Source organism: Pagrus pagrus, assembly GCF_965226575.1.
Source record: "Pagrus pagrus genome assembly, chromosome: 13".
Lineage (NCBI taxonomy): Eukaryota > Metazoa > Chordata > Actinopteri > Spariformes > Sparidae > Pagrus > Pagrus pagrus.
The window spans coordinates 29,013,801-29,034,542 of record NC_140197.1 but is presented as its reverse complement, the minus strand read 5'-3'; the positions used below and the strand labels follow the sequence as shown (position 1 = coordinate 29,034,542).

Genomic DNA, 20,742 nt, shown 5'->3' with positions numbered 1-20,742 from the left:
AAGCCCAGCAAGTAGAGCTTGTACACACTACTGTCAAAATGCATAGAAAAAATAATGAGAGTGTGAAACTATGTAAATTACTCTGAAAGTGACATTTTGCTTAGAATAGGTAAATATGAAATGACTGTAAATGGCACGATTCTGATGTCACAGAGGCTATTACTCAAGTTGTGGTGTGATAATAAATTGAAAGTCATTTCAAGGTCCTTGAAAAGCTGCATTTACTGTCAGATAAGTAATTGTGCTATTCTTTCTGCGGGACAGTCACTGTCAAACCAGTAGAGGATTGAGACAGCACCGACATCAGCAGAACAAGGAGTGAATACAGAACGACTAATAAACAGGTGTCAGGCTTGATGTGATCGCTCCAAACGTTGAATTCTGGCCTGTAAAGCAACAGATGAGCAACATGATTAGATATTTTTATGCAGAGCTTGACTGTCCTCAGCACACTGTGAACATATATACACTTTCAACGGTCAATACTTTAGACATTCCTGGACAAAACTGTACAGATGTACCGGTTTATATAACATGTTACCAACAAGTACCAGCCCTTTATCTTTCTTTACATGTTTCTACTTACTGTGTTTATTGTTATGCACCAAAACACAAATTCAAAAATGTTCTCTTTAGATGCCGACCTGCTCATGTGAAATCCTTTGAGCTTGAAGATCTTCTACTCGACGTATGAACATCTGCTCCTTGACCTGTCCACGGCCTCCACTTCCTCGGACACTGCTGCTTGCCCTCCTGTCGTCCTCTCCGACGGGATGATGTGCTTCGCTCTGGCGTGTCTTCGTCATCGGAGTCAACGATGCTCTCATCGTGGAAGCTCTAACGTTTGACAGACAGGAGCTAAAACAGAGCGTTTCAGACAGAGGGGGAATACAGAGCTGCAGGACTGGACAGTATGACAAAACTGGTGTGTTTTGTTGAGCATCAAAGCATTTAACCCTATCTATCAAACTGTACTCACTCACAGATACCAGCCACCTAAATATGCTCAAGATCCATGCATTATTCTCTGAGTTAAAATTAAATTAACAAATGTTGAAAAACAAACACAAAGAAGAGATTCCTGCATCCGTCCCTTCAGTCTACTCTGGGCCGAGACCCATTCTCCCCAGTCCACCTCCTCAGCGGAGGTAATAATGATGTTATTTTATAATGTTAATTCTCAACTATCCTGTCATTTGGCTCCTAACAAGCAAATCTGAGACTATAAAGATAATCATAGCGCATGCTCCAGGATAAAATATCAAATGAGAAGGTCACAAGACTAAAAGACATGGAAGAGAGAGAGAATACAAAGATTTAATGTCTCATTATTGATGTATCCTCTTTGGAGAGCAAAGTTTTCTCTGTATCATCTCACAAAATCATAAAAGGAAGTGACTTAAGTTGTAAATAAGATCAACTTTTATGAATTTGAGACAGAAATATGTTTCCCTGGAGTCAGTTAATCCAGATTTATGTGTTGTGAAGCCTTCTTTTATAATCCCCGTTGTAACATGAAACACGATGAATCACCGTGAGCGAACTGTGACTGTGTGTTTTATGAGAATAATTCAAAAGTGGAAATGATGCAGTCATCGGTGACTCTGCAGAGCGCACTTCCAGATGCTGAGTCCTGGTGACGCACAGAGGGTCATCGCGTTTCACTGACGGATGATTCGCCAGTGAGGTCGGAGGTCACCGAGCTCCCTCCCCATCGCCAGAGGAGCTGTGTGGTGGTGGGGGGGAGGTCAGGCAGGATCGGGGGTCAAGCCTTTGGCTGCTAACACCAGTTTCCTGAACGTACAGAGGGATTACAGTGACAACATCAAGAGAGGAGTGAGGTCACTGTGAGCTCTGCAGATGTAATGTGTGCATCTGCTGCCCAGCCTCACTGTTATATAGCAGGAGACATTATGTTCTGCAGGAGATTAGTGTCTGATTTCATGCTCGCCCTGTTTATGTTAGGGGGAGAAAAAAATCCACTGAGCTGTGCCTTTCATGCTGTTTCTCTTCTAGTGTAGACGATGAAGATTTAGTCTTTTACAGTTTCTGTTTCATGGAGTAAAGATTTCGGATTGCATTTCAGCCCCTGAATGAAGATATTATATCCGGTAACACATTGGAAATGACATCTGCAGCAAAAGTTCAAACCTTTCAGCCTTTTTAAATTGTAGTTAAGACGCTGTAGTTTCCAAAAGTAGTGAATAAATCTACAAATTATTTTGTAAATGTGGATAAAATGGTGCAACATGACAACTGCAGAAGGTCGGACCTGACTGAATGATGATTATTTCACTTCATGTGTGAAACCGAGTGAAAAAACATTTTTCTTACAGGTGAATTTTCTTTTCTCAGTTGGTTTCACACATGGGGAAAAACAATGATGGACCTTCAGATCAGAAAACATATCATCTTAAAAATAAAGTTCTCACTTGACCCCCGAGGGCCTCCGTAGTTTAACTTTCATCCACTACATTTTTCTTACATTTTGTTTTATGGATCCAAGTCAACACTTCCTTTGCAGAACAACACTGTCAATGGACACATTATGCAAACGGTGCTTAAAATGTACACATGCACACAAAACACTGTATTTACTGTGAATGTCAGTGTGAGTTATTGCTCTATTTGTTTCCTGTGTGTTCCCCCACTCCTCCCTCTTGTCTGGGCCAAAGTTCAGCCTCCACCTCTGCTTTCTTCTGCGTCTCCTCCGGCCGCTAACGTTGCTAATTGCTGCCCTCTGCTGTCTCGCAGTGACCTCTGATGCCTGCACCACAGCAACAGGCGCAGACGACCTGTTGAAACACACAGGTTTCAAACTTAAAGCGCCGTCTTTTCTGATACAAACGCGTTTTGTTTTATGCTCCTGCACCTGCACATATGGTGAGTATTGTCATGCATCAACAGAGATTTAAAAAAGCCGAGGAGTTTGCTTGATAATCCCGTCTCTGATTCCCTGGTAGCCTACAACAAGGAGTGAGACACACACACACACACACAGGAAGGAGGTTGCTGTAATCTGTCCAGATTACATGTTCGACAAAAATAATATGAGGTCAGAGATTTTAGATTTTAGAGAGGAAAAACGTCCTTCACCTCTCTCCTCTGCTAGCATGTTAGCATGTTCTGAGTGGCTTTTTAGTCGCGGCCTCTATTTAGCCAGATGGCTTCCTCTGTCAATCCCCACTCACAATCAAGATTAAGATTACACCGCACACACACACACACACACACACACACACGAACATGCACTCAAATACGTCACATACACAGTAATTAATGTTCATTTGCTCGCGGATGATATAACACAGAATCTGTCACAGTTGCTGAGTTGCAGCTGAGGCTTAAGTTATTAAAGGGAGCCATCGATCGCTGGAGTTTCGAGGCTGGAGGAGTGGTGCTGGTGCGGATTAAAGTATTTTTACCACAAAGCCACGTATCCGCGGCGCTCATCTGAAACGGAGAGGTGAGAGACAGAAGCTGAGGCAGAGAGGATGGAGGGAGGGAGCGGGGGAGGACAGTAGGGAGACAGATTGAAGAGGATAGAGAGGGAGAAAGCCCTGCTGTCGCCAGGCTCGATCAGTGTTTCTCCGTCTGTAGCAGCAGTCGATACCAATCATCTACCGTCCTCCGAGGCCTCCGAGGTGCTGGTTCTTCGAGGCCTCAGGGCCGCCCAGCATGAAGCAGGCACCATGGGCTTTCTGGAGAACTACCAGGAGATCGACCCCGTCACTTTGAACCTTTGCATCCTCATCGCCAGCTACGTTATCTTGCTCCTGGTCTTCCTGATATCGTGTATCATGTACGACTGCCGGGGCAAAGATCCAACTAAGGAGTACGCCCCGGACCCGCAGCCGACTCAGTCGCCCATCAGGCTGGTGGTGATGCAGAGCTCTCCAGCTCCGGTGGGACGGTGGGACACGGCCAACATGATCACGACCTACCACGAGCCGACGCACGCGGACTTCAGGGAGAAGAAGAGCACGATGGTCTGAGCGAGACTCGGCGGACTTTGTACATACATGACTCTTTTTTTTCTTTCTTTTGTACATTTGTTTCTATTTCCTTTCGGACAATGTTTGGATTTGACCTGCACAGGACCAGACTTGCACGGTAAGGGAGAGTGACATGTGTTGTGTGTATATGCATGTGAAATCCCTCTTTATCTCAAAGGATCTCAAGCCAAAGCCTCGCAGCAGTCTGCTGCGGAGAGGAAGTGTCACAACTGATAAAGCGCAAGGAATAAAGAGGGCATTTCTGTTGTGTTGTGTTGACGGGACGAGCGGGGGAGAGGTTCAGGATTAAGGTTAGGGTTAGGAAAACACACGGAGGAGTGTAGCAGAGCAGAGACTTCACTTCGTTTCTGAATTGTGGCCTTTTTTAAGATTTTAAATGAGGCCCATTTAAAACAAACAAGAGTCTCGTAGCGAAGGGAACACTCATCGAACTCGTCAGACTTTGCTCCGTGCAGATAAAACTATTATCTCAACTTTAACTACTCTATCGAAATAAAAAGCTAAATTGCTCCTGATTGGCTCTCATTCAGGGATTAGTGTTCAACAATTTGGTTAAGTCTGGACGGACGCTGACCTCTTGCATAACTCGAGGAAGTGTGATGTGCGATGGAAGTGTTTGTGAAAGCGGCAGACAGCTGGGTGAGATCTCGCCCCATCAAGGTCCTGACCTCCAACGTCTACGTTCTTATTTTGAGACGTGTAATCACGGCAGGAGGATGTTAACCCCTTTGATCCATTCAGGGCTAAACCTACCTGGCACTCCACGACCAAGAACACAGCTGAAACATTTCGCCAACGTGGAGAAAAAAAGCTTTTCTCTTTGTCTTTCATATCGCTCGTATCACTCAAGTGCAGATAAGACGTATCAACATGCAAACAAGGCTTTGTGTAAACGAGAGTGATCACAATAACTGTGTTTAATCAGTAAGCCGAGTACAGTTGATATGACTCGACGCGGCCGTTTCCTCAGTTCAGGATGAATAAACTGACCAATAAATCCTGATGAGAACTTGTTACGATCGATTTCTCCTCTAATGCACTGGATATTTATTCTTTAAGTGGCCTCTGCCTCGACTTAACTCGTCGATTACATTTGGCTCCTGGTTTTTCATGCTCCTTCCTGGACAGTTTCACAGGTCGCTCGCTGTAGAGGATCTTGCGTGCAGCAGCCATGTTGTAATCTGTATGGCGTTGTGGCGAGTCACACTGATTAGCCGGCCTGTCAGAGGGTCTCAAATCAAAGCAGAGGCTTTTGGCCAAGGATCAGATTTACTGAGTTATCTGGATAACTTTACTGAGAGAAAACAAAAGCGTGTCAGATAAGAAATACGGACTAAAAGACTAAAACTTTGGCAGGATTTCCTCAACAGACACACAGAGATGAGTCATTGACCCATTATTGGAGTTTTATGATCCGATTTCCCGAGTTGGGAAGTCACTCGATGTCGGACTGTGGGAGCAACATGGACGCAAAAAAGATGCTGTTTCCAGGGACAAAGGAAACGATACCACGACTGCACGATACACGACTTTGGTTAATGTTTCTTACCGTCAGCCACATGTTTACTTTCGTCCGCCATGTTTCAGCGTCACATGACGTCAAATCGGCAACTCGTCAGACTTTTCGAGTTGTCGTTCCGACTTCAGAGGGCGTTCACGAGAATTTTCCCAGATGGAAAAAACGTTCTTCCGATAATTCTGAGAGTGCAAACGTTTCCTAGAAGATACAATAATCCTGTCGGTTAAGTCTAAACTCAGCCTCAGCGCAGTGATGAATCAAAGGCTTCCTAAGTCTGATGCAAAGCTCTACACCGAAACGAAAGTAGTAGAGTGTGTCTCTGAGAGAGAGAGAATATAGATAAAAGATCGAAATTAGCACAGATATAATACAAAATGTAACGCCCCCTGGGAAAGAGGCTAAGAGACGATGAGGCGTCCTGTTACTATGTGCAGCAAAATGTTTTAGATACTCAGATTGCTGGTCAAAGTCAAATTTAGTAATAAAGCACATTTCAAAACAACTCAGGCTTACACCACATTCATGTCAGGTTGGAGTTAGCTCAGTTAGCTGTGCAGTTAGCGGTCCAGACTGGGAGTTTGGAGCGCTATAATGAGACAGGATGGGTCGGGGCTAGAAGGTTAGCAACTCTTATTTCTACTTATTCTGCTGATAACTGAAGTTAATTTGTAGTTAGTTCTTGAATTAAACACTTATTTAATGAATATATTGATAAATTGTCAACCCAACAATTACACAATTTACATGAATACTCTCAAGTTGCTGCAGAACCTGGTTTTTTATTCATGTCTGAGGATCCATTAGAGATGTTTTAGCCTGCAGAGCCTGAATTTGTCTTCCAGGAAAAAAAAAAAAGTATAGATAAAACTGGAGTCTCTCAGAATAAGAGATGTGGAGGATATACAGGCAGAGGAAGAGGTGTTGAATCCAGCTTCCAGGTTGTGCTGCCAACATCCCACAGAAATAGATCTCGCCGCTCTGAGAGCTCTTAACAGTAAACATGGAGAGAAACCTGGACGGAGCTCAGAGTAATCCTGCTACTTCTGAGAAATGTGCACCTAATGGAGCTCATTCATAATATAGGTCGGCGGATAAGATGAGCCAAAACGTTTATAAATAAATTGTATAATAAAATAAACCACATCTTATTTTAAATTGCTCAACTTGGAATAGAGCGTTATTTTTCATTTATTCTGCTGTTCAACTGACTTCCATCTCATCCCCCTCTTTATCTAAACAACCAGAGGGATTCAGACAGCACCATATTTATTTCAACACCATGTGAAGACAAAGACCTTGAAAACTGGGTGTTTTTAAATAGATATTACAGTAAACAAGGTATGGAAACACCAGGGGTGGTAGAAGTATTCAGTAGTAGTACAGTCTTATAGAAATACCCTGCTACAAGTAAAGCATTAGCATTAAAATATAGCCTGCTTAAAGCTAACACAAGGATCTTTCATATTTTGTTGACTTTGGAGGCCCCTGTGGACAAAAGTGGTCGTGTTTCCAGCGTCAAAACCACAAAATATAATGTCAAATATAAAATGATCTAAAGAAGAAAAATCCCCCTGCTTCTTCTACTGGCAAACACAGTACTCACCTGGGATTTCACCTGGGAAAATGGAAATGCTAATCTTCTCGCTGATCGTCATACTTTATGAGTCGTGGTTGTTGAATATTTCTCAGACTGCAGTTTGTGTTCGTCAGAATCTGTAAAACTTTCTGCAATCCTGCACGCAATGAAATGCAACATGACAACGTGACACTATTTTGGGAAACAGCCTCATTACTCAGAAATACCTGAATTGCAGCGTTACAGGCGGCTTTAAGTTGTTGACTTGTTCTCAGAATTTGCAGACAAACAGGAGAAGACACACTTCCTCTTCCTCTGGAGCCAGAGCAAACAATTTCACCGGTACCAGTTAATCTGTGAAAGCCTTTCCAGGATTTGTTTTGCAGCGCTAAAACAAAGACGTTCATTCGTCAGTAGCACAGACAAAATCTTCAGCACAAGGTCGACTAATCTCAAATTTCATCAAATTATTCTGGTCATGTCAAAAAACTACTTTGTCTGTTCCCTGGATGATCAACAGGGCCGTGACTGTATGTGTTCAATCAGATATCAGACGATGTGAAGTCAAAATCAGAGCGTTTACTGTTTGCCGGGTTAAAGAAACATATTCACTGTGCGATGAAATGCTTCCTCTGACTTCCACTGTGACGCTGTTTTACCATAAAATACTCAAAAGTACAAAATATAAGAAGAAGATAAATAATAAAATGTACAATGTGCAACGTGAAATGTGCAGTGGCTCATGGCTCATACGTGTAATATGTGGAATATTAAAATGTGAGTATCAGCAGCTTCACCTGAAAACAAAATGGTTTTATTGTCTTAACAGCCAGACGTATGACTCCACGCTGAGACGTAACAGAGACGAGATAATTCAGATTGAACGTCCGTCGAGCTTCGACGTGAAGGTGAAGTTGTGTCTGTGACACTGAGGGTGTAAGGTGAGTCGAGGAGGGCGGCCACGCTTCGCCGCACTCTGTTACCCTCCGCCAGACGCACCGGGTGTGTTTTCCACTATGAAGCAAGGCCAGGCTCAGGTTGTTAACTGAAAGATCGATTAACTCAGATACGACGAAACAGTGCAGAGCAAAGCTGCTGAGCTAAATATACTGTTTTCTTTAAATAGTCAGAAATATAAAATGTCTTGATAGAAATTTAACCGGCAAAATTATACATGTTGGAACGTTGTTATATTTTTTGCAGTTGCATTTTCGTCGTCAATGTAAGAACACAAAAAGACAACATGAGTTAAAGTCTCCCGTGAAGTCTTTACTGTTTGATTCCCTCTGAATGTATTTCCACACTGCAGCTGAACTATGGGCACTGCATTCTAGCATGAAACAGTAAACCAATTACAAAGCTGTTTAACCCGCGGGTCACATGTGTACATAAAGCCTCTTTTATTCTAAAGGCACTCCCACCGATACACTGTGTCTGTCCTAGTTGTTGCTCGAGCCTACATTTGCTTGACAGTTTGAACGTGTCGCCTGTGGACGGTTCTGAAGCATTCATTATTATTATCCTTTTATTTTATTCGTCAAAGACAACAACCAGTGAAAAGTTGTCAATGACACGAAGAGAAGAGGGTCAGGGACGAAAGGCAGCTGCCAAACATGAGCGAGCAAGTGTCAGATATTTATTCCCTGAGGCCAGATGAGGTAACGAGTGTGCAGGAGGATCAGGAGACCGGTGAACAGGTGGGTTGTGGAGGCCCGGTGCCAAGTTGGATGTAAGGAAGGGATGGGAGAGGATATTTACAACTTGACCTTACAGCAACTGTTCACGTCACTGGAAAAACTCGAGGTCGTTTGTGTGATCAGAGTCGGTTTTGTGTCACAACATGTATTAAATATTCATCAGAGCGCCGTTTGAAGACTGTTCACACCCACTCAGGTGTTTTCTGCCTGATCGGACCTACTGTGTGTTCACGCAGAGGTCGGGTGGAGCTTGTCACTGAGTTACGTGATGGGTCATGGAGGCAGAAACACCGATAAAGAGACAGTCACATTACCAAAAACTGACGGACAGTCAGAGTGACGCTGCAGTTTGTAGTCGGGCACAAAACAAAGTGCACGAAAACCAGTTTACAGGTTGAGCACGCTTGAACTCGTCCCTCATACGGGCCTCAATCGATGTGAATGTGGGCCGAGTAAATACATGCAGGAGTGTAATGTGACCGGGCCTTCAGAGGGAGGGTGTGATTTAGTGCTGCTGTAAGAAGCTCTGTTCAACTGGCAGAACAGAACCGAGAGCGACACCAGTTAAAGGGGAACTCGTACAAGTCTGTAGACAAAGTTTGAGCACATTGTGCAGCAAAAATCAAGTGTTTTTAACGAGACATCATATTTGTTCTGACAGAACCAGCTAATTTAGGCCCAAAACTGATATTTCCTTAACTTAACTTAGAAGTGTTTTTTGTGCCTAAACCTAACCCGTATTTAATCCTGAGGCTCAAGGCTACTAGCATTAACACACCCGAATCTCTGGCGAAGGTGTCGTTGGTCAAATTGCATTGTGGGTGATTATAGGGTCAAGGTTTTGGACAAGCAGACGAGAATGTAAACGTTAGATCTCAGTATGTAAAACATCCTGAGTGGAGCTTTTAAAGTAATCCACTGTAACCCCAAACCTGACGACAAGCAGTCAAAGTAAAAAACAACTTCCCATGAATCCCGGTTCGTTCACACGTGCAGGTGTAAGCTGATACAGCTGCGTGTGATGTGAGAGTGCAGGTTAAACACCAGAGAAACACGGACTGTATCCTGACCTGCTGTGACGCTGCTGCCGAACCTGCAGCTCTCAGGTCTGCATCACATTAGAGGTGTTAATGAAGCAGCACGGGGGGGGAAGCAGACTGACGCCAGAAACAAGGAGACGCTGTCCTCTGACATGTGGCCTCCCTTTGTCGGTGCTAACGTCCGTTTTTTTTTTTTTTGACAATGAGCTCTCTCTTTGTCTGGATCAATCCCATTCTCTGCAACCACAAAGAAATTCATTTAATCAGCTTGTGCGCCGTTCTTCTATGAATCAGTGCAGGATCAGTACTTGTAATTTAAGAGAAAAAGTGGTCATGTTCTTCTAGAAGAGAACATTTGTCAGAGATCAGCGGGTTCAGCTGGTTTTCTCTCTCGCTCTCGTTCGCTTGCAGCAACATTCACAGCGTGAACTTCATTAAGCCTGAGGAGGATTGCACTTTGGTCTTACATAAAGGCCTCTGTTATATCTCAGAGCGCTGATCAAGTTACAGTGCCATTATGTAACTGAGCTGTGACAGCGTGACACTGACTGTGTGCAGTTCACTGTCGGCCTCTGTCACTGTGTCTCCTGCCATGAATCACTGACTTTCTCCTCATTCGCCAACCAGACTTACACATTTCCGTGTCCGTGATGTCGTTCCAGAAACAAAAAAATATCTGCGGTGTCTTTCTCTCCAGAGCAAAAGTTTTTCCAAGTGGTTAAGTTGAAAATACAAAATAAAAAAGATAAGTTGAATTTGAGTGGAAGCATCAGTTAGTTTCAGTTCATGGTGAATGTGAAGCTGTCGTCCTCCATCGCAGAGGAAAAATCTTATGTAACGTGTGTTTTACAAGAACAGGTTTGTTTGACAGAACATGCTGTATGAGACTAAGTATTTAAAGGAAATGTTCGACCTTTTACTTCACTACATTCATCTGACAGCTTTAGTTACACTACAAAATATATGAAGAGCTTATAAAATGATAATGATGATAACACAGTGTCAATAATCCAGTGCAGTGGTTCGGCCATGCTAACAGTTTTGGTTACAGACTCTCTCCTCCTCGCTACAATTATATTTTGAGTATTTATTTGCCAAAAAAAATGAAGGTTTATACATTTTTTTGTAGAAATTCCAATAATATTATTACAGTGAATTTGGTAACTATATTCTGATAATCGTTTATGTAATTTTTTCCTTTTATTTTTTATAATTTTAAGGACTTTTTGCACTGTTGATACAACTAAACAAACATTATGAAGGTGTCACTTTGTGCTCTGGGTGTTTGTGACGGCATTTATCACTAACAAAATAATTGATTGATCCCTATATTGAAAATAACCATTAGTTGCAGTCCTTTACAAAATAGTCATCAATAACAGAAGCTTTTGGCTGCGAGACATCCCTGTTGTTTTTCCTCCTCATTAACAAAGGCTAATGGATCCAACTTTTTAATAAATAATGAATTCTGCAGGTTCACATGTTAAATAATTCATTAAAATGGGTTATTTTTAGTTTTTGACTCTCTGGAAAACCATCAAGTGCAGTGTTATTGATGGAATTGGCCTAATTGATTAATTAATTCATTGTTTTTACAACAATCAATCAACTCTGCTGCTGTAAAAGTAGAAACAATGCAGATATCATTAAAAAAACCTCATTGTATCTGATGATTTTTGAACCATTATTAAAGCCATTAGTCACAAACTTGGACCATAATCTGAAAAGGCAGCAGGTTGGAGGTTGTTTTTCTGTGTTAGGAAACTGTTTTGTACACATGACAACATTTAAAGTTAGTGTTAAAAAAAAAAAAGAAAAAATCAGAAACCACCTCCTTCAACACAGAGAGGAGAAAAAGTTCAAGGAAACGACAGAAAACTGAAGAAATAATTTAACATCTGTAAAACTAAATGTTATTATTCGTGTTTCTCGTGAACGCTCACATCCTAAATCTGCAGTTTTAGCACAACCAGAATGTGACTGTTGCTCCGCTTACACGTCACCGCCCACCTAACACGCGATTGGCCAGCTTGCCGCGCATCTCGCTGCTCATTGGCTCACGCCGCCGTCACTCGACGTCTCACCACCGTTTGGGCGGTGGGGCACAAAAACAGAAATCACACTTGAGCGGAGCGGCGCAGCGGGGAGCAGCCTGTCACTGACCGGCGGAGCCGCGAGCCTGCGGGGGTCTTTTTTTTTTCGGTTTGTCCTGGCTGCCGCTGCCGCTTATGGATATATTTCAAGCTTAAAGACGAGGCAGTGAGCCAGTATTTGCTGCAGAATGGTATTAAGAAAAAGGCTAAAATGGTGCCTCTGTAGTGGGAGTGTTAATGCTGCCGGTGCCTTGTAACGTTAGCTGTAGTGAAAGTTAGCTAGCTTGTGAGCAGCATCACGTTAGCTCATGCTAGGCCTTCCGTTTCCTTTTGGCTGTCAGGACACTTTATTGTTTTATTCTCCCCCTTTGGAAAGCAGCGTTTTGTAGCTCCTTTTGTTTGCTGATCCCTTTCTTTGCTCCCTGTGGTGAATACGGCTCTGAAATGAAGAGAGTGAACAGCTTTCAGAGGTGGGTGAAACACAAATCTCTGTCAAAAATCGTGTTTGGGTTTGTTAGACGACGGCTGATGAGATAATGACGGTGAACCGACGTTAGTCAGGTGTGTCCGTTAGCACTAACCTGTTCGTCTTTCAGGTTGAGTCACGGGAACAGCTGAAGTTTCTGTTTAGATACGGCATGTTAGGTACAGACATTCAAAATGTTGCAGAGTTAAATGTAGAACTTTTTGAATGAGGTTTGGTGCACAAGACTTTGGATGCAACTTTACTAGGTCGTACACGTTTCTCATCCGTAGTCGAGTGACTGTGATTTTTCTGCTCAGAAAAAACAAAACAAAACACACTTAAGTATGTAATTTAATAAATTGACTAAATCACTAAAGGACACAATAAAATAATATATAACAGCTCTAGATACCCGAGAGAAGTACATGAAGCTGTTGACTTAAACAAAGTAGTAATTTAATTTAGATTGTGATGTGCAGGGAAACTGTCAGGAAGCCATGATCAACAAGTTACAAGGCAGTGTAATGGTGCAGAGGGCTGCTGCTGCCAGGAAAGGGTTTAATTATTATCAGAAAGTCAAGTGACAACTTCACATTACTTATTTTGGCCAACCAAAGCTTAAAAAACTCCCAAAAGACTCTTAATTTATTTTCAAAAATAAAGATAAAATGATTTTACAGAATGGTAGGATGATCAAAATGGTAAGTGTTCATTTCCTGACGATAGACTCGTTATTTAATCGAATAATTGTTGCAGCTCTGATGGTGTTTAATTAGAGTTTGAGCATGTTTTTTTACTGAAGGTAAAGATTATAGTTTATATTCAGTCCCTCTTATCTGTTGTCATGTTGTTTGGTTTTGTCATTAATGTGACTTGGCTGCTGGAACGTCTGTCTGTCCGTCTTGTCTGTCCTCCATTCTTGACTTGAAATACTCGTTTTTTCTTTTGTCTTACTGTGTTTGTTGTGATCATTATTTACCAAAAATACCAAGACAAATTCCCTCTGTGTGAAAACCTACTTGTCAATAAGCCTGATACAAAACAATGCTGTAATTTCTAGCTTCGATAAAGTACCTTAAAACGATGATATTTGATAAATCAAAAATGGCACACCATTGAGGGCTCAAACGACAACAAGATATGACCTTTCTTGGCTAGCTGCAGAGCACAACAGCAGAAAGACTATAGTAACCATTAAATATCACACTTTCTTTTCTCTGTTAATTTGGCCTTTTAAAGATAATATTTGTCTGTCGGCTCACTGTCTGAAAGAATGAAAAATTGCAGTTGGTGCTGGTGTATCTATACTGCAGAGAAGATATATAAAACTTCCTTTAACACTGTCGAAGCTGCACACTTGTGAATCGTCCTTCCACACTTATTTATTTCTTTGTCTTGTGTATTTGTGTGTTTCAGGTTCATGAACAGACGAGCCGCTGCTAACTGCCGCTACCAGCCCACCTGCTATGAGCATGCTGCAAACTGCTACACTCATGCGGTGAGCGGCGTGAATGTATTTTTTTAAGGCACACAACACACAGTAATCTGAGATACGTGGTTTTAATGGTCCCGTGATTTCTTTTGCGTCCCTGCAGCTCCTCATCATGCCGGCCTTCGTGGGCATGGCGCTGCTGCATCGTCTGTCGGACACCGGCTGGGAGAGGATCACTGCCTGGGTGTACGGCATGGGCCTGTGTGCCCTCTTCCTGGTCTCCACTGTGTTTCATATCATCACCTGGAAGAAGAGTCACATGAGGTGAGTGCAAGCTGACATTACAACCATACACACAGAACGTACTCGCACTGTATACATAATACATGAGGACAAAGACGAGAGAGAGAGAGCGAGAGAGAGAGAGAGAGAGAGACGCGGACAGATTTTCCTTTTTTAATATTTAGAGTAAAATCAATAATTTACTGGGAGCCGGGGTCCCTGTGGGGGAATAACAACACTACACTGATACCTCACTTGTCAGAGATACTTGCATGTGTTTTTGCATCTCTAGCTTCCCGTTGTGGCTGTGATATTTGCTTTCCAGTTTCCAGTTGAATGGATGAAGTGTTCACGTCACAATTTGTCAAAATATTTGGTGTTTCCTGGAGTAGAAACCCCGAGAGTATGTCAAACATGTGTTACCTGTTTCGGCTGATTCCTACAATTATTGTTACGTATATTCACTTTGGTTCAAATGTTGTGACGGGCAGTGACATTATGACGGATGCATGATATTCGAGTACTCACTCACACCTGACACTTGTGGCCGAGCTCTGTATGAATGCTTGTTTGCAATAATGCTGATCCCAAAACAGTGCTTTATTTCAGTACCTTATTTTAAAGACAAATTTAAGCAGAAATAGACAACGTTTCAACTCCTCATCCAAGCGTTTCCCTTTGGTATTACTGTTCGTGTCGCTGTCGCAAAGATAGTGTTAGCAGCCTGGCTAATGTCCAAAGCAAAAAACAACCATAACAATCCCAGTTTGACCTAGAAACCCTAATCTAAGTGCTCTGAAAAGGCAGAGTAAAACACCCAGTCGTATGAATAAGAAGCAGGTTTTGTTAGTTTCTTATCTCGTAGAAAGAATGCTGTTTTTTATCCAACACTCTCCATCGAGTCAACGCCCGTCTGCTCACTCTTGTTTTACCTCGGTTTCTATCACTCTGCCTCTTCACCTTCTCTGCCTCCTCCATCAGCTCTCAGTTAAAGTTAATCTGTAGTTTGAGGATTTGAGTCTTGCACTGTAAAGTTTTGTGAGCTGAAATCTGTCACGTCGGTCGTGTTTCTGTGCTGTTTAACATAATCTTCAACATGTTATGAATAACCGTGAACGTCTGTTGAAACCTGACATGTTGACGTGTTTTTCCCTGTTCAAATATGCAAATAAAGTTTCTGCTTTGCACTTCCCTGAGGCAACAAGGACTATCCTGTTCACCTGTTTGTTGTTTCAGGTCTATGGAACATTGTTTCCACATGTGTGACAGAGTGGTCATCTATTTCTTCATCGCTGCCTCCTACACACCTTGGTGAGTGTCTCACAGAGGACAGTACATGCTCAGAAGGACTGATGTAATAAATAGATGACTAATGTTGATTCATATGTTTTTTTTTGTTGCTCTCAGGTTGAACCTGCGTGAACTGGGCCCTCTAGCAGCACACATGCGCTGGTTTGTGTGGCTCATGGCTGCTGCTGGAACCATTTATGTCTTCAACTATCATGAAAAGTGAGTTCATTTTACAGCTGGATCAACAAGTGGTTGTTTATTTGTGATAATTAAATTTAATAGTCAGGATCATAGAGAAAGTCTGTGACCTAACTGTGCAGCAGCTCTTTGTTAGATGTCTCATTCGACTATCCGATGTTGTGTCGCCGGCTCAGAGGTATTATGTTTGCGGATCGTCCGCCCCTTTCTTGTGAACACGATATCTCAGGAACGCATTGAGGGAATTTCTTCCAATTTGGCTCAATTGTCCACTCAGACTTAAGGATAAACTTCACTGTGACCTCACAAAACACATGTTTGAAGAAGAGATAAACATGTATATACCTTCCCCTTTCTCACTTCAGTCTCTAAAGATGATCACAGTCATGAATCAGCTGTTTGAAAATGTGATCTGACTCACCTCAATGTCTCTGGTGTTCTGTTTTGATTCTGTAGATTAGGGGACGTTTTAAGGCAGGTTTGGCAAGTTTTTATTAATTCATTGTTCGTGCTCAGTCACAGTAATGGGCTCTGACCGAGTGTGAACACCTGCTACGCCCTGAGTGTTGCCCCATGCGTGAGGTTGTCACAACAACCTGCCAGGGTCCTCGTGACCTGCCAAGAAAAGCTCCTAAAACACAGAAGGACTTGAAGTGCAACCTCCAGAACATTTTGTTTCACTGATTAAAAGGGCCTTTTTTTTTTGGGGCAAGTTTTTCCTCACTCGAATCGAGGGTCGAAGGACAGAGGGTGTCGTCTCTGTACAGATTGTAAAGCCCTCTGAGGCAAACTGTGATTTGTGAATTTGGGCTATACAAATAAAATTTGATTTGATTTGATTTGAATTGACGTCACCTACGTCGTTATCGTCAATAAAGTCTGCTTTTGCTTTACGCGACAGTCTTTGAACATGCATCACGTTGTTCTCATCAGTGTTGTGTGTTGTGTGTGTTTGTCTTCACAGATACAAACTTGTCGAGCTGGCCTTCTACTTGACGATGGGGTTTTTCCCCGCATCAGTCATGGCGTCAATGGTAATGTTCTGATGTATTTATATTGTTGACAGTCGCATTCAGTTTATTTGCATGTTCTGAATCATCACATATCACTTCTTCCACCCAGCAGGGTGGAGGTGCGATGAGTGTTTTACTTCCTCTTCTTGCTGAAGTTGTCTGAAGTGTTTATCAGCTAAATAACTATTATTTTAACATCAGTTTTATTAATGAATATATCGTGATCCATATCAGAAAGTGCTCTCCACGTACATGCTGTTGCTGTGTAACAAACTTCAACATGTCAAATCTGTGTTGTAATTCATGCCGCCCTCTAGTGGTTCCAGTGAAAACAGCAGCCTGATATCCCATTGATGCTGTGACTTGTGGACAACAATATGTTCTTAAGTTATCACTGAACTCATTTGGCGTTTAATTTTCACATAAACTGAGTTTTCTCGTTTTGTTCATTCTGCAGAGCAACACCGAGGGGCTTCATGAGCTGGCCTGCGGCGGACTGATCTACTGCCTCGGTGTGTTCTTCTTCAAGAGCGACGGCATCATCCCCTTCGCCCACGCCATCTGGCACGTGTTTGTGGCGCTGGCTGCGGCCGTGCACTACTACGCCATCTGGAAATACCTCTACAAGGCCCCCAGCGCCGACACCCTCCTCCAGTCGTGACCACAGCCGGGGCTGGACGCCGGTTCTCCAACTCCCCCACCCCATCCTCCTCCTCGTGTGCGCCTGAGCGGAGGCGCCCCGCACACCGACTCCCTCAACTGCCCACTGAAGCTGCGACGACAGCCAAAAAGTTTACGAAAATACTGACCATGAATTGTTTACTGTTTTCTAACGAGCAGAGAACAGATTTTTCTGACCAACAAAAGCTACTTTCAAAAAGCTGTTTTGTACAACTTCAGTGAGGGAGGGAGTTTTTCTAATGAACCCTGGCACATTATTGAGTGTTTGAGAAATTTGATAACAGTCTTTTGTATCACTTGAAGCGAGTCACATTCCACATTGGGATCATTTGTGTTTCAAAACCTGGAGATTTCATCCATTTCAGCTGGTGATTTGATCACTGGGGACGTCGAATGAGGTGCTTAAAAATCCGCTTGTATCGGTAGCAGGGCTGGGTATCATCAGAAAGGTTTATGTACCAATACCCAAAATTATATTTTTTTGATACTATAAACATGTTTCTCTGCATTAAAAAAGAAACCAAAGATCCCACAAGTAGCTGTACAGGAACTTTGAAAGAGTAAAAAAGTTAAAAAATTGGCAAAATTCGCTTTAAATTCAATCAAAGTGTAAGTACAGTCGAGTCTGATGCCAACTTTTGTACCTAAAAGTATTGCGGTTTGATTCCCAGCCTTTGTCGGTAGTTAAACAGAGATTTGACGTGTTTGAAGGAAAAAACAAGCGTTGATTATTTGTTTTCCCATTTTCTTTATTCTGTTTTCAGTGTTTAACATCGTCGACCCATCTTCTCTTTTTACTTTTTTCCAATGCGTGTTTTGTTTCTAAATGCAGTCCTCAGTTTTCAGAGAACCAGTTTCTTCTGTGAGTATTTAGCGCCCTCTGCTGGTGGGCGGCTGTAAGAAAGCGACTGACGGCATTTCAAGGTGAAGTTGTTGTTTGTTTGTTTTTTTATCAATGAGCCAAACGATGAGAGAAAATCAGTTCAGGAAACAGAACTTTTCCACCTTGTTATTAAATGTGAACAGTGTGCATTAGAGTGTGTGTGTGGGTGTGTGTGCACAACCTTTGTACTGTAGCTCAGTATTAACATTTCCACTGATTTTTGACTCACACCACTAGAATGAAGTGTTTCCCGTTTGTACTCTGAAGCAGGTGGAGAAACCTCACGTTCATGTTTTTCGTCTCATGGTTTTTGTAAATGTGCTCGGTGGCTCATAAAAACGACCTTTCCTCGTAGTGACGTGCGGAGCTGAATGGTTGCATATTTCTTAATTTTGACTCCTTGTTGAAATGGTTTCCTTAACCACTCTGTTTTGTAATGTTTGTATATTCTGTCCTTTTTGTTCTGTCGATGACATGATCCTCGCCTTTGCAGGGAAAAAAACTGCTTCTTGTTTGTTCCATTGGCTGTTAATGGTGCTGCATATACTGTACATGAATGCTCCTCTACTATACTGAGTATCACCTTTCTAATGTGACAATAAAAAAAACGATAATGCCCCATATTGAGATCCTCATTCATTTGAATTCTGATTGAGTCCACTGGCTCTCTCAGAGCACAGACAGATTTCTCATTGATGTGGCAGCCTTACAAGAAGTGTGATTAAATGAGCAAATATCTGATCATTAATTTAAATAAGGCTAAGAATTGGGCGAATTGACGCCAGTCTCCAGTTCTGCATCGGACACCAAAAGTGATATTTTCTTTGATATATTTGCTTGAAAGTTTTCTACAGAAGACATTTCTTTTTAAACCAAAATAAGCCAAACTTTGACGAAAAGTCTTTGATTTGATTTCTTGCAGGGCTGACATCATACTTATGATGAATCATTGATTAGAAGGCATCAGTGATGAACATCTCTCTTCTAGACTCTTGAAGAAACTTTCCCCGGTCTGTAGCAATTAGTCAGAAGTAATGTCGGTGCAAACAACGTCGTAATAATGTTATGTAACGCTGTGATCCTACCCCCTCACAGTGATAGAGACACCAATCACCCTGTTACAAGACACTGAACCATCAACATGACTTTGAAGCTGTTATTTTAAGGTAAGAAAGTTGAAAAAAAAAATGTTGCTTTCATTAATATTAACTTCACTAATTGTCAATTAAACACAAAGTCAGACATTTCCATGATTTAAATCAGTGAATATCTGATTAAACCAAACTAAGAATCTGATATTATAATTTAATGGAAACATTTGGTAATTTGAACTCTCTGATATTCAGCACTGGAAACACATTCTACGGAAGCCTATAGCTGCCACGCCAGAAACAGGAGCAGGGTCAGATTATAACGTGAAAAGTTTATTGCTATAACAAGATGTTTTTCACGCTGTAACAAAATATTTTCACATTATTACAGAATACAAACTTATAATGTTGTTGTATGCCAAGAAACTTGTATTTTTAAATCAACAACGTGCTGTTTATGTTGTACAGAAGCCCTGAGGGGCAAGTGAGATTTTTTTTTTTTCACCTGGTTTCAGACACCAAAAAAAAAAAAAAATGTTTTTATTCTGTTGTTTTCTTTGTTTTACAGACATAAAAATCTCCTGACATATGTATTTTTCACTCATCTTTTTGCTTATTTACATTTTTTTTCCTTCTCAAAAAGTTTTTTTCACCTGGTTACAGACACCTAAAAGATATATATATATTTTCAGGAGAACATTTGTTTTTAATTCTGTAATTTTATTTGTTTCACACAAAAAACGGACAGTGTTTGTGGGACATAAACGAGCACCATTATATTGACTCAAGAACAGAGTCAATATAATGAAATAAATCCACTGTTGAATCTGATTATCATGTGCTATCAGTGTCAAAGCTTCCTGGACATTGCTGAAAATGTTTATTTCACAGATGTATGTAGACCAGCTCTACCAAAAATTAGCAAGTTTCCTGAATTTCTGGAAAACTTCCGGAAATTTCCCTGAAAAAATCCCGTTATTTCCTCTGAAATTTCCTGGATTTTTCCTGACAATGCCCAGACCAGCTCTACCAAAAATTTTAAAGTTTGTGATATCAGTGTCAACGTTTCCTGGATATTGTATACTAAAAATTAACAAGATTCCTGAATTTCTGGAAAAAATCCTGACATTTCCTGAATTTTCCCTGAAAATTCCAGGAATTTTCCCTGACAAATTACTGAAATTTCCTTGATTTTTCCTGAAAAAATATTGAAATGTTCCTGAAAAATGCCTGGACCAGTGTCAACGTTTCCTGGACATTGCTGAAAATGCTTATTTCACAGATGTATGTAGACCAGCTCTACCAAAAATGCAAAAGTTTCCTAGATTTCTGGAAAGAATCCTGGAATTTTCCCTGAAAAAATCCGTGAATTTTCTGGATTTTTCCTGACAAGGCCCAGACCAGCTCTACCAAAAATGTAAAAGTTTGTGATAGCAGTGTCAAAGTTTCTGGACATTGCTGAAAA

At 41.6% G+C, this 20,742-nt stretch overlaps 2 protein-coding genes across 2 annotated transcripts; both read left to right on the top strand.

The window, feature by feature from the left end:
* Positions 1-2,538: 2,538 nt before the first annotated feature.
* LOC311267893 (small integral membrane protein 36-like) lies at positions 2,539-6,048 on the top strand. Its single transcript, XM_084371153.1, has one exon. The coding sequence runs from the start codon at positions 3,693-3,695 to the stop codon at positions 3,993-3,995; it is 303 nt and encodes a 100-aa protein (XP_084227279.1). The 5' UTR covers positions 2,539-3,692; the 3' UTR covers positions 3,996-6,048.
* Positions 6,049-11,955: 5,907 nt separating this feature from the next.
* On the top strand, positions 11,956-18,807 carry mmd (monocyte to macrophage differentiation-associated). Its single transcript, XM_084371152.1, has 7 exons — positions 11,956-12,411; positions 13,824-13,905; positions 14,003-14,163; positions 15,358-15,432; positions 15,529-15,630; positions 16,574-16,643; positions 17,080-18,807. The coding sequence occupies exons 1-7, from the start codon at positions 12,386-12,388 to the stop codon at positions 17,281-17,283; spliced, it is 720 nt and encodes a 239-aa protein (XP_084227278.1). The 5' UTR covers positions 11,956-12,385; the 3' UTR covers positions 17,284-18,807.
* Positions 18,808-20,742: the final 1,935 nt, after the last annotated feature.